General features: G+C 40.8%; 1 protein-coding gene across 1 annotated transcript in view; it reads right to left on the minus strand.

Moving 5' to 3' along the window:
* DYRK4 (dual specificity tyrosine phosphorylation regulated kinase 4) overlaps window positions 1-14448 on the minus strand; it is a 49031-nt gene extending 34583 nt beyond the window's left edge. Inside the window, exon 1 of the mRNA XM_080570786.1 lies at window positions 8302-14448. Within this exon, the coding sequence (XP_080426912.1) occupies window positions 8302-8322 (21 nt within the window). The 5' untranslated portion in view covers window positions 8323-14448. The remainder of the gene's footprint in view (window positions 1-8301) is intronic.
* Between the last annotated feature and the right edge of the window lie 141 nt (window positions 14449-14589).

Here is a 14589-nt window from a genome sequence, read left to right on the forward strand (position 1 = left end):
CTCAGCACATACATGGTGCATGGCAGTGGCCTGACATCAGCACACTGCTAGAGCAAATATGCCAGCAGGAAAACAACAGATGTTAAGAGGTGCTGAGTCTGCATGTAAATTTAATTTATACCTCCTGAAAGGTCATAATTTGATTTGCAGTTGTGAATAACTGGATGGGTATATATAGCAAACGGAAGTCTGAGCAGGATGTGGTCCAGATTTCCCAATTTGCTGACTAACCATGTGTGTCACAGTCCCTTGAGAACAGTACCACCTTCCTAGAAGTTAAAAGTCACAGAGCTCTCTGCTTTTACAGCATCTCCTACAGAGTTTAAATGTTTGCCCACTTCATAATGGATATAATATCCACTGAATAGACCTCAGGCCTATTCAAGCAACGATGCCGCTGATACTGCATGTTCTCCTGTATCTTTCCAATATACATTAGACTAATATTTTCATGTCAGTCTTGCAAATTATTTATCATGAATTTATTTATCTCCCTAGAAGTTTCTAGGACCCTGTTGCTAATCATAGGCCACACCTCTTCCACTGCCATCAAAAACACTTCATTTCTTCATACAGAGGGTGCCTGAAGTAAAATCATAGAAACACAGAATCATAGAATGGTTTGCGTTGGAAGGGACCTTAAACATCATCTAGTTCCAGCCTCCTGCCACAGTCAGGGACACACTCCAGTAGACCAGGTGGCTCAAAGCCCCATCCAACCTGGCCTTGAACATTTCCAGGGATGGGACATCCACAGCTTCTCTGGGCAACCTGTTCCAGTGCCTCACCACCCTCTGAGTAAAGAATTTCTTCCTAACATCGAATCTAAATCTTCCCTCTTTTAGTTTGAAGCCATTCCCCCCTTGTCCTATCACCACACTCCCTGACAAAAAGTCCCTCCCCATCTTTCCAGTAGGCCCCCTTTAAGTACTGGAAGGCCGCTCTAAGGTCTCCCCGGAGCCTTCTCTTCTCCAGGCTGAACAACCCCAACTCCCTCAGCCTGTCTTCCTAGCAGGGGTGCTCCAGTCCTCTGATCATTCTCATGGCCTTCCTCTGGACTAGCTCTAATATGCCCACGTCCTTCTTGTGCCAGGCACCCCAGAACTGAATGCAGTACTCCAGGTGGGGTATCACAAGAGCAGAGTAGAGGGGGAGCTTTACCTCCCTCGACCTGCTGTCATGCTTTTGATACAGCCCAGGATATGGTTGGTTGCAATTAAATCACTTGTTCCTTAAAAGCACACATTCAACTATTCAAGGCCTCCACTCCCTTACCTCTTCCCCCCCCTTTGCTTGCATGCTGCTAGTATGTATCATTCACTACACCTCTGATTCTTGTGGCTACCTGTATGGAGCAAAACCCTTGGCTACATATAGACAAGCCTATATACAGACAAGCAGCTGGAACACTTCTTTACAGCTGGGCACTTCACTTGGGCATTAACTTTGATTACTTCCTCCAATTTCTTACTTGCCATAATTGAGAGAATTGTGCCTCAGTGGATGGATTTCCTGCTGCTTTGAGAGGTCCAGTAACTGTATATACAAAAACAATGAAAAAAATGCACACAGGTTATATAGTCAGGAATTGCATCAAATTTCTCATTCTGTTAGGCAGGCAGATAAAGGTGCAATGCAAGGTGCAATTGTATGGAAGGAGGAACCAAGGGTATACTGTATATATATATATACTGTAAATGCTGTTCTTCCTCAGAAGATCTAATGATCTTCCTAAGCAGATCTAATGATTATGTGGAGGTACGTAAAGTCAAGATGCAGCTTCTGGGGACATCCCTCTGCCTACAGTTTGCTTTTGACTAACTCTGAGTTGCTCCCTTTGGATGTTTTGAGTCATTCTGCCTTCCTGCAAGGGCTGTACATGAACCCCGGGGACCTAATTTAGGAAAGCTGGACTACCTACTGCTGGTATCTACTTTTATATGTTGCAAGGTATCTACATTTAGCTACAGAATTTAGAGGCAAAAATCTATTGCTGTACATGATGAAGACACTTAGGCATTTCAGAAATGCTGGTGCACTATTAGCAAGGTAGTTTGCTGCTGTCCAGTTCCTCCTGCTCTCATCCAGTGTGTCATTTAGGAGTCCATGTCCAGCTCCTTCCCCAGACCAGAAGTAGCACTGAGCCTCTGAAGAGGCACAGCACTACAATTACAGCCAGAGGTACACAGGTAATATAGCATGAGGATGAAGGAGCATAAGGCACAAGAAGGGTCTGAACTGTTTCCGATAGTAGAAGCACTACCATCCCCCCTGAACCTCCTCAGGGAGTTAACAGTTCCTGGCAACACTCGTGTTTGGCAAAAGGGACAAGTGAGCAAGCCTGGGAGACCAACTTGATTCACCCCTGATATTGATGTGTGTCATCAGCTGGCAATCACCAACCTAGAGAGAGATTTTTCAGTGCCTGGATACCACAGGAAACCCCTGGGATTCAGGCTGCTGCCTGCATTTTGTGTGCTGTTATCAAACTGGCCCATCACCTCCAACTTGAATAGCATGGTTAAACACTACCTCTGTGGGAGGGACAGAAGGTAATTGCCAGTCTCAGGCACCGATTCACTAAGATATTTTGGCACAGTTAATTTAAAGTGTGCAAGTGTCTCTGTGTACTTTAGTAGTAAGTGCTTACAGACTTTACTAGATCCTGGTACTGACACAATCTCAGAATCACAGAATCATCTAGGTTGGAAGAGACCTCCAAGATCACCGAGTCCAACCTCTGACCTAACACTAACAAATCCTCCACTAAACTATATCACTAAGCTCTACATCTAAACGTCTTTTAAAGACCTCCAGGGATGGTGACTCAACCACTTCCCTGGGCAGCCCATTCCAATGCCTAACAACCCTTTCGGTAAAGAAGTTCTTCCTAACATCCAACCTAAACCTCCCCCGGCGCAACTTTAGGCCATTCCCCCTCGTCCTGTCACCAGGCACGTGGGAGAACAGACCAACCCCTACCTCACTGCAGCCTCCTTTAAGGTACCTATAGAGAGTGATAAGGTCACGCCTGAGCCTCCTCTTCTTGAGGCTAAACAACCCCAGCTCCCTCAGCTGCTCCTTGCAAGACTTGTTCTTCAGACCCCTCACCAGCTTTGTTGCCCTTCTCTGGACTCTCTCAAGCACCTCCATGTCCTTCTTGTAGCCAGGGGCCCAAAACTGAACACAGTACTCGAGGTGCGGCCTCACCAGAGCCGAGTACAGGGGGACAATCACTTCCCTAGCCCTGCTGGCCACACTGCTTCTTATACAAGCCAGGATGCTGTTGGCCTTCTTGGCCACCTGAGCACACTGCTGGCTCATATTCAGCTGCCTATCAACCAGTACTCCCAGGTCCTTCTCTGCCAGGCAGCTTTCCAACCACTCATCTCCCAGCCTGTAGCGCTGCTTGGGGTTGTTACGCCCCAGGTGCAGGACCCGGCACTTGGCCTTGTTGAACTTCATACAGCTGGCCTCAGCCCATCAGTCCAGCCTATCCAGATCCTCCTGCAGAGCCTTCCTACCCTCGAGCAGATCGACACACGCACCTAACTTGGTGTTATCTGCAAACTTACTGAGGGTGCACTCGATCCCCTCATCCAGATCATTGATAAAGATATTAAAGAGGACTGGCCCCCGCACTGAGCCCTGGGGGACTCCACTAGTGACTGGCCTCCAATTGGATTTAACTCCATTCACCACAACTCTGAGCCCAACTACCCAGCCGATTTTTAACCTAATGAAGCATATGCCAGTCCAAGCCACAAGCAGCCAGTTTCTTGAGGAGAATGCTGTGGGAAATGGTGTCAAAAACCTTACTGAAGTCAAGGTAGACCACATCCACAGCCTTTCCCTTGTCCACTAAGCACATCACTTTGTCATAGAAGGAGATCAGGTTCGTCAAGCAGGACCTGCCTTTCATAAACCCATGCTGACTGGGCCTGATCGCCTGGTTGCCCTGCAAGGGCCATACGATGACACTCAAGATAATCTCCTCCATGAGTTCCCTGGCACCGAAGTCAGACTGACGGGCCTATAGTTTCCCAGGTCCACCCTCGGGCAACTCTTGTAGATGGGCATCACGTTTGCTAGCCACCAGTGGACTGGGACCTCCCAGTATGTGCACTGTATCTCAGTACACATGCTCAGTTTTAATACATTAATCTCACCGTATTAAAGATGATGTGCCAAGAAGTCCATACCTGGCACATGTGTATTGCTACTGTTAGTTTAAATTTTAAGAAAAAAAGCTAAGTACATATTTTGCCTCACTTTTTCCTGGAAATGAGGAATATGCTAGAAACTATGTCCCAGTACTATTTCAGGAGAACTATATATCTAACTAAGAAGCTTTCCTATGATTTAGAGGAAATATTTTAGTAATACTCTCTTCATGCACATTATCAAGACACAGAATATTAGGGAGATTTCAAAGAAGAACTATTAAATTAGCTGTTCTATGTTGTCATACAAAGAATAACTGAAGTTGAACTAGATGATTTCAGAAGGTCTCTTCCAACCTAAACACTTCTGTGTCACAACTGCAATATCACTGCTTACAACTGCATCAGTTGACAAGGGAAGACCGACCAGTATCATCTACCTGGACTGGACTTCTGCAAGGCCTTTGACATAATCTCACAAGACATCCTCATCTCCAAATTGGAGAGAGATGGATTTGATGGGTGGACCACTCAGTGGATAAGGAATTGGCTTGAAGGCTGCACCCAGAGAGTGGTGGTCAATGGCTCTATGTCCAGGTGGAGGCCGGTGACGAGTGGTGTCCCTCAGGAGTCTGTCCTGGGACCAGTACTGTTTAATACTTTTATCAGTGACATAGACAGTGGGATTGAGTGCACCCTCAGCAAGTTTGCAGATGACACCAAGCTGAGTGGTACGGTTGATACAACAGAAGGAAGGGATCCCATCCAAAGGGACCTGGACAAGCTCGAGAAGTGGTCCTACGTGAACCTAATGAGGTTCAACAAGTCTAAGTACAAGGTGCTGCACATGGGTTGGGGCAATCCTGGACATGAGGACTGTCTGGGTGAAGAACTCCTTGAGAGCAGCCCTGCAGAGAAGGACTTGGGATTCTGGTGGATGAAAAGCTCGACATGAGCCTGCAGTGTGCACTTGCAGCCCAGAAGGCCAACTGCATCCTGGGCTGCATCAAGAGAGGAGTGGCCATAGGTCGAGGGAGGTGATTGTCATCCTCTGCTCTGCCATTTTGAGGCCTCACTTGGAGTGCCGCAACCAGGTCTGGAGCCCCCAGCACAAGAAGGATGTGGAGCTGTTAGAATGGGTCCAGAGGAGGGCCAAAAAGATGATCAAGGGGCTGGAGCAACTCTCCTCTGAAGAAAGGCTGAGAGAGCTGGGGCTGTTCGGCCTAAAGAAGAGAAGGTTCCAGGATGACTTCATTGCAGCTTTTCAATACTGAAAGGGGGCTTATGAAAAAGACAGAGAGCAACTTTTTGCTCAGTCAGATAATGACAGAACAAGAGGGAATGGTTTTAAGCTAAAAGAGGATAGATTTAAATTAGAGGTTAGGAGGAAATTTTTCACTCAGAGCGGTGATGAGGCACTGAAACATGTTGCCCAGAGAGGCTGTGGATGCCCCATCCCTGGAGGTGTTCAAGGCCAGGTTGGATGGGGCTTTGAGCAACCTGGTCTAGTGAGAGGTGCCCCTGCCCATAGCAGGGGGCTTTGAACTAGATGATCTTTAAGGTCACTTTCTACCTGAGCCATTCTATGATTCTATGATATACAGGCAGTTTGTGCTTATCTGTCTTTTTACTGATATTACCACAGTTGTCTCACATTTTGGACAATAACCTTAATTTTCTTGCCCTCTGTCAAAGATATCCCCTGCAAATTCAACAACAGAGTAACAATATGATAATCAGAACAGTAATATGTCATATTACATGTTAGCAAAACCAAAATTTGGTCATAAACTCTTTTTTCCCTTACAGGGAGATGCACAGAGTTACTGCAGTATATGATGGGTAATACAGCTCAGGAATTATACTGATCAAAATTTGGGAGCTAGGCACAGCTCCCACTTAGGAACAGGCTGGCTGTTATAAATGAAGGACAGAATGCTTCACATCACTTTAATAACATACATCCCCACCCTTTCAAGAGCAACTGGAAAAATCTGCCTCCGGATTTCTTTGGCAAGAACTATGAATCAAAGCAAACCAAAAGGGGGAGCTCAGAGATGAGCTCACTCATGTTCCAAAGCATACATAGATCAGGAGAGAATGTGAACACTATAATCACATTATTTATTATAACCTCAGTGGGGCTAATGAAGATATAGTGCACAAAGCTGATGAATGAGGAGAATCAGACTTTCTGTATGCAATCATATGTATTAGAGACAGAAAATATATCCCATACAGATCATGTTTTTTCTTTAAATTATGGTTTCAAAACTATTCAGTGCTAAATCTGTATCATACTGACTTAAACGTTTCCAGGAACTTCCCACTTCACGTTTACAGTTCCTTTGCAGATAGCCTAAATTCAGCCAGCTCCTAGTAAATTCTGCCTTTGCTTTATGACCACACCTGAACCTTCTTTCATAAGTCTATCCTGTTTGCGTAACACTGTCTGTATGGCTCTGTCACAGAGGCAGATGAAATGGATGGGGGCAGCCAGACAAGGCACAAGAGAATTTGTTGTAAGTAGCAGGAACTTGTTTAACCTCTACTTTACATCCTGTTCTTTTCACATTCCACACGGTGCAGCTATTCAATAGGAAGGTTCAACAAGCATTAATACTTCCCGCAGCCAGTTCATTGGATCACTGATTTTCCCCAGGAACATGAGAACAGCAGATCAAAAACAATACCAAAACCCTGACAATAAGTAAAAGAATAATTGTCAACACTGAAGCAGAGATTATTTTTGCTGCCTAGAATGACCATGATCACAATTTGGATAATTCAGAAGGACTTGACTAATCTAGCAAAAGTGAAAATCACAAGTAACACCCAATAGAAATCACAGTATTGTGAAATCAGCTATCAATTCCATATTTAAAGACTTAGGACCAAGAATGTATTGACATTAGGAATACTGTCATTAACTAAAAGAGCTCATTTAAGATCAAAGCCTCCATTCTGCACTCTCAGGGTTCTAGACACCTGTGAAACTATTGATATGAGGAAGTTGTCCCTCATGTCAAATTTAATACAAAATTTATACCATTTTGAATTTTTCTCTCACTCATATTCTATTGCCACCTCCACAATTCTCTCAACCACTGATTCCTTCACTTTCAATGCCATTTAGCAAAACAAAGCAAACAAAACAAAACAACAACAACAACAAAAATAACTACTTCCATCACATTGGATCATCACTGGTCTCCTGGTCCTTCACCAAAATCCTTCCAATCCCCTTTATAACAATTCAAGACATGTAATGCAGCACAACGCATTTTACCTACTAGCGGTGTTTAAAATATATGAATGATTACATAGAATGACAACTTTGTTTTCTATTATTTGTGTAAGCCCGGATCAGGAAAAAAAAAGAAAAAAAAAAAAAGATGAGAAGAGAGGATTATGTGAGAATGTGAGAATCAGGATTAAAGATCTTGCATTATTACTATGAATTTTTGTTTCCACTCAGAGAACCCACAGTTAGCAGGTCCCCCAGTCAATAAACCTCGGGGTCTCCTTCAGCCATCAAGAAGACAGACCAACACACCTCAGAAATCTTTGGACAATCTTTGACAACAACAGTAGTAGGTGGTCAAGAATATGCTGGCTGTGTCACAGAAGTTATGCCTTTTTTAATATTAGGGCTGAATAGCAACAGCAGCTCCTCCTGTTAGAGGAAGATGGGAGGTGCAATGCACTGAATATGAGGTACCAGGCTGCAGAAGAAGGTGGGATCCGCCTCCTTTTCTCTTCTGAACAGCCTATGCAGGCAAAATCAGGAAAGAAGCAACTTCCTGACGCAGCAATCAAATATGTAATGGAGACTGAGCAAGCCAAGCTGGTACTGCACACCCTGCAACCTTAGGGATCCTCTCCCACTCCTTAGAGGAAGGTTTGGTTTAAAGTGCAGGAAGTCAGATTTTCCTGCACTGCTTCAAGTACAAGATCTTATTTGTACTGGCCTTCATAAGGAGCACAGAAAAAGAAGGAGGTTTGGTTGGTTATATACCATCTAGCCCTGATCAATTGCTGCCTATTGTTATCTAATTTTAATACAGTGAAGCACTATAGCATTTTGAACTATTGCTAAGTTAATGCCTCTGACTTCTGAGTTCTACAGTTTTCTTACCTTTGGATGTGCTGGCTGCATTCCTTTTCCTGATTTAACTATGTTGGGGAAGATGACAGATCTGCCTTTTCTTATGTTTTCTGACTTGTAGGTAAGTTTGTTCCTATGAAATGGTGACAGAGAAACTGAATCAGCCAGACCACACTCGTAAATCACATCGTATTTCTACCCAAGTAGAGGTCGAATTGTTATGCTTCAGAAAATTATACCAAACATTTGGAAAATAATTATATTTTAAACTTATAACTGAATGAAACAATTCGGGAAATATTTCAATTATTTATATAATTAATTCATCTATGAAAAAATATTAGACTAAAATTGTATTCCTGATATACTTTGATGAAAGATGATTAATGCTTATTAAATTTTTATTTGTTTTTCTATTCTAGACATTTTGGATTTAAAAGAGATAGTTGTACAACATAACCTTAGAATGCCTGCTAGTTGCTGTTGGTTTTTTTCCTGTTCAGTAAAACTTATCATGCATTTAAAAGGCTGTACTACAGGTTAGGGCACCAATACTGTACTGTAATGTAGTATTTTATTTATTAAGTGATAATAGCATTTTTTTTTAATATAAAACACTTCAAAGAATCATAGACATCAAATACAGAAAAGATTTATTGATCATCACCAGTCAGTTCATTAATGTTTTCTACAGGAGTTACTTTAGAATCCCACTTTGCTAAGACTCCAATCTAGAAAAATCAAATTGTAGGCTGTTGATAACTGAGGGGTGCCAGTCACTGCCGATGCAAGTACGATGTATTTATCTGAACGTTCACATGCTTGTTGTGCCTTCTGCTGAAATAGTACAGTCAAAAAATCTACAGCAGATCTGAAGAACAGTTAACTACACTGGCAACAATTACCTCATAGTCTCACTGACTGTCTAGCAGTATCCCTTTTTAAAAATTTATTGTAATGCATTATTTCAATTCACATCCTCTGGTGTTCACAGGTCTCTTGTGACTGTTTAATAAGTATATGCTTTGGAAATACAAATGTTAACCCTACTGTACTAAAATAATAACTTAACGTACTGCCCTCTAATGTTTATTTCCTGTATACTGTTACAAACTTCTGTTTGTATGCTAAGGAATATGTACTTATCTCAAAGTTTCTGCTGAAACAGGATTTAAACAATTTTTCTAAAATCCTTCAAAATTAACATAATTAAAGCAAGATTCATACAGATTTGTTGGATGTAAAAAGCTATGGGATACCCAAGTAAATTCATCTGTTCATGAAAGGAAAGAGAAAGATAATCTGTTATCTTTGGTTCTACTTTATAAGATGCTTCATGCAGATTAACATCATCCATCTTCCATGTTTGATCAGTTCTATTGCCTCATATTCAGATGGTTTCTTTGTTCTTAAGAGTCTAGGAATTTTTAATGACACCATAAATATGATTACCTTGGCCCCAAGGACTACAGTCATGGAAAAGAGATTGGGTAATTGAGATACCTGGAGGCTATGTAGAGAGAATTTTAAATATACTAAGGAAGATGTAGATTCTGTAGACTGCCAGTTAGTCAAGCTTGTAAGTCTTTTCATGGTATTAGTCAGTTAAGCTAGAAAAAACTAATCTTTAGCTTTTAAAAAATTAGACTCATATCCAAAACTAACTAAAGAAAAAACAGGGAGGAAAAAAGAGAAGAAAATAAAATTTCAGATTTTCATTATCCCATTAACCAAACGTGTGAGAAAAAACGTGCCCAAAGTCTTTGTTTAAAATGTACACACACATCCTGAATATTGGGTGTATGAGGACTGGAAAGATTCAGCACAGCAGAAAATAATCTTAATTCAAATAAGATCTGTTTTTTTTCACAGCTTCTCGCTTCCTCTCACAAGAACGATGTCACACATGAGTGGAGACAGACCAACAAACAGTTCTTTGAAACTGTGGGACAAACTGTTTTATAATGCAAAGAGCAGGTTTCTGCATAGAGGATCACAGGAAGTGGTAACATTGGTTTTTCATCTTTGTGGTTTGCACTGATATGCTTGGTAAAAGAAAGCTGAGACGATAGAAGTGATCAAATATGAAAGACAGGTGATATTTAACTGCTTAGAGATAGGGCATCTTCTAAATTACACTCAAAGCCCCTGCCCAGAATTCAAGAGCAGTTTAACCAACAGCAACCTTTAGAATTGCATGGAATTCCTGATATAATTGGTCTCAGGAAATGGCAGTTTGGCATTTTTGTTCCTATAACAAAAATAATGAGACAAGGGTTGTTTCCCTATTATATTCCATGGCTCACCCACCCTTCTTGTTGATCTACTCAAAAGACAGAGCATTTCACACATTATCTAAGCATAGCCAATACAGACAAGGCAGAATGAGGGCTGAGTTTCAGAAATGAATCGTATAATGAATTATCCACAAGTTGAGAGCTTCTGAATCAATTTTTTTTTTTTTTTTCCAGAAATAATGTGAGCCTCTCTCAGGACAGGATTAATGAATTCTGCTTCCATGCTGGGGATTCACTGCTCAGAATCTCTTCCACAATCTCCTCTTATCCCCAGGAAGTGAAACTTCACAGGTAGTTTCTGTTACAAGTTCTTAGATATCTTTTGGCGAAATCAGACATACAAAAAGTCCAGTGCAGGGCTGAGTCTAAGCATAGAAACAAACCCTAAACACATTATTTTCAAGAACTTCCCAGTAGAAATTTCTCATAAGCATCTCCAAAACTACACAACTTTTATCACAAAGATTACTCATATAAACTATTCCTTTAATTTACTATTCATCAGTTACAACTATTTTATCTAACCCCAACATCCTCAATTATAATTGCATACAATGACTTTGTTTTATTTATATTTTTCTTAATGCTGTTTATTATTTTATATCATGAAATTATTCACCTTTATACACAGATCAGAAAATCACCATGAAGAAAAATCATGTTCTAAAAACCAATTAAAGTGTTATAAGGAAGACATGTTATTCTTCCAAATCAGAATGTCTTAACTCCTTTTCTTTACTGTGGTATTTCAACACCATAGAAATAGTTACCTATGATCACATTACATCAGCTGTTCTTTGTATGCCACAAATTCAAATTCATTGCAAAATCCTGGCCTCACATACACAGTGAAGATTACTTTAGCACACTTTTAATCTCATTAGAAAGCAAAACTCCTACAGAAAACAGATGAAAGTTCTTTACAGATTACAAATGGAGAGCTCTTGAGCAAGGATGAGTGAACATAGATGAGGAACCTAGATCTAAGAGCTCGGTTCCCGTTATGATGCTGGAGTTTTCAAACACCCATGAACAACAAGCCTGTTCAGCATCTTCTGAAATCCTGTGCTCATCCACATCAGGAAGGCTGAGCCCTGCTCCAAAGCATCAGTGTTAATAGCCATGTTGCTGTTGATAGATCATAACACAGGAAGATGTGTCTTCATGTGAACCACCATCGTCTAAAAACACGATTTACAGGACTCAAAAGTTTGAGGCTCAAAGCATGAGCAGGTGCAATAGCTGTACCCAAACACACAGATTTATACCACCAATCAGCAGTACTTAACTTTAACGGCTGCTTTGTAGGTTTATGCTGGTCTTACTTGTCTGGCAATTTCCTCCTCTTTCTTTTCTGGCATTATCTCTACTCTCAAAGAGAGTAGGAAGTGAGAAATGCACTGATGACATAGAAGGTCTGTAGGTACATAAGCATACTTTATAAATATTCAGAGCAATTTCACACTTTTATGTCCCTGAATTTTAGGCATTTTTAACTTTTTTAATGCTTGTTTCAGAATAAGCTTATTTATCATTCTTGGAGCATAGTGCCTCCAGGCTGCCAGAATTCTGAAGTGTGTCTGTGATGCAGCCTTGTTCTGCATGACCAACCTGCATTCCTGTGGTCATAGCAACTGAACCGCACATACAGCAACGCAGAGACAGCTTTCACCTATGTTATTGTTGATTCCACCTCTAGGAACACAGTATATCTGGAGCTGCCATCAACACTTGAAAGGAACTGTTGTTCGGAAGTAAGAGGTGATCTCTAGATCAGACAGATTATCTACTGAAGTCAGTTGCAACTGGAAGGACTTGGCAGCAAAGTTTACATCTAAAAATAGTGATCTATTCTTTAACAATCATGTTGTCACTCTGTTACTAATACAGATGCACTTCAGAAAGAGCAAATATGTGAAAACTGGACTCTGACTTGTTAAGGGATGCACTATCTTTCTGATTGCTTTACAGACTGAAATCATATGCATTCCCCATCACACCACCATGCAACCACTGGAGGAATGATGCATAGAGATTTCTGTGTAGTGCTGTTTAATATTTAGAGCAGTAAGAAAACTAAATTAAATGTACTTTTCAGAGAAAAAAAAAAGTTTCCCAAGACTGAAACTAGCTGGAATAACACAACTCCTGTTACTACCAGGAAAACAAACAAATGAAAAAACAAACTAGTTATTGTAACAATTACAGCGTCCAAATCAACGTGGCCACTTCTGACCATGCTCTTTAATAATTCAGGACAGAAAAGAACAAGTCTTTTATGTAAACAATCCCTACCTACTGGCAAGACCTGTTTTCTTCAGGTTGGGTACAGAGTGGCCTTGAAACACAAATAGGAACATTTAACTTTTACCTTGCGAAGGCACTTTTTTTCCCTCTAATTGCCTATATGGAACTTTCACTCAGTGAAAAAAAAAGTATAGAAACAACTGGAAAATCCTCATGAACTGGAAACACATACAAACCCAAGGGTCCCAAGGACAGGTGGCAGACTGCTATGTCATTTCTGAAAGTATGAAAACGCCAACACTGAGACCTGAGCAACACAAGTCTCAACTGTATGTTTCATGGAAAAAAATAACAAAAAAACAAAACAAGATGAATGGAAGGTCAGTGAAACCTGGGATTCCTAAATCTACTAATAGCAGGAATATCTTTTGAAAGCATAACATTGAGGAAATATTTTCCATTGTTATGTACATTTCCCTGTATAGCAGGAAAAGATATAACATCATGAGATCTTAACTTATCCTGAAAAAAACATAAAAGCAAAACAATTCATGACAGTTTAATTTCAATAGAAAGAAACCTGGTGACTGTGATGCAGTGAGGGACCACACAGATGTTCTTTTGCATGACCTTTCCTTTCTTCTGGAAAGAAAATGACTGAAGCATGAATGGAGGGTAGCAGACTGGGATGCTGCATTGAACCACCCTGGGGCCCAGGGCTCTCCATGCTTCCTGTTCTGCTGCAGCTGCTTATCCACCGTACATCTCAGAAGGGGGCCAGTTAAATAAGCACAAAAAGTCAATCAAGGAGAGGAATAATACAACATCCACCTCCTAGTTGTCACAAGCATTATTCTTAGATACCTACCTTTTCCTGTGGGTACTTCTTGTTCAACTTTGGAAGCAGTCTCAAGCTCATCTGCTGACAATCTGCTGCGAAGTTCTATTTTTCTGATGCGCCATTTTAGCAAGCTAAGACAACTCACAAATGAGGCAGACAGGTACCAGAGACATCAGGCACATGCCATCCCTAAACTCCCTTAGTCCAGTTCACCAGGCCCTGCCTCACTCAAAGCTATGTGATTCCATGCCAGGAGTCAGGCATCCAAAATGTGGATAAAGTGCAATTATAAGTCACAACGATGAGTTTCCTTGTTTCTGAGAAACACTTTGATCCACAGATTCCTTTAAAGTCCTTCCATAAGGCAACGTGCCTCTTATTTTTAATATGTGTTTGTAAATATCTTGTTTTAATCATTTAAATACTATACAGTTAAAAATGAGTATATGATATCATATTTTTACTCAAGGAACACCATGCTTTTTACCTGCATAATCACTCTGAACAATAGGCCCATATATTCTTTTAACACTATCATGTATGTTAAGAAACCTGGAATCTTCAGTTATGTGAATACAACTCACTCGTTCATGACCAAATCCTTTTAAGTAATACAGGACCAAAAGCATCTACTGTGGCATCTGGCATAACCAACATGCTTACACTGGAAATTATTTACATTTGTGGACTAATTATGTCTAAAAGCTCAGTCTTATGACAAAGTAACTGTCACTTCAAGTTTTATAAAAATTCAATAAATATGCAGGATATCAGTCTTCACCAAAGATCAAGGAGCCCAAAGCAAAATCCTTATTATCTGAGTCTGAGTAATGCTATTGACTTCCAGTAAATTATTCACATGCAAAAATATTTGCAGGACTGTAGCCAAAATTTGGAAATGAACTTCAAAATTAATAGAATGAATTACTAAGA

Source organism: Anser brachyrhynchus, assembly GCF_964034855.1.
Source record: "Anser brachyrhynchus genome assembly, chromosome: 1".
NCBI classification, from domain to species: Eukaryota; Metazoa; Chordata; class Aves; order Anseriformes; family Anatidae; genus Anser; species Anser brachyrhynchus.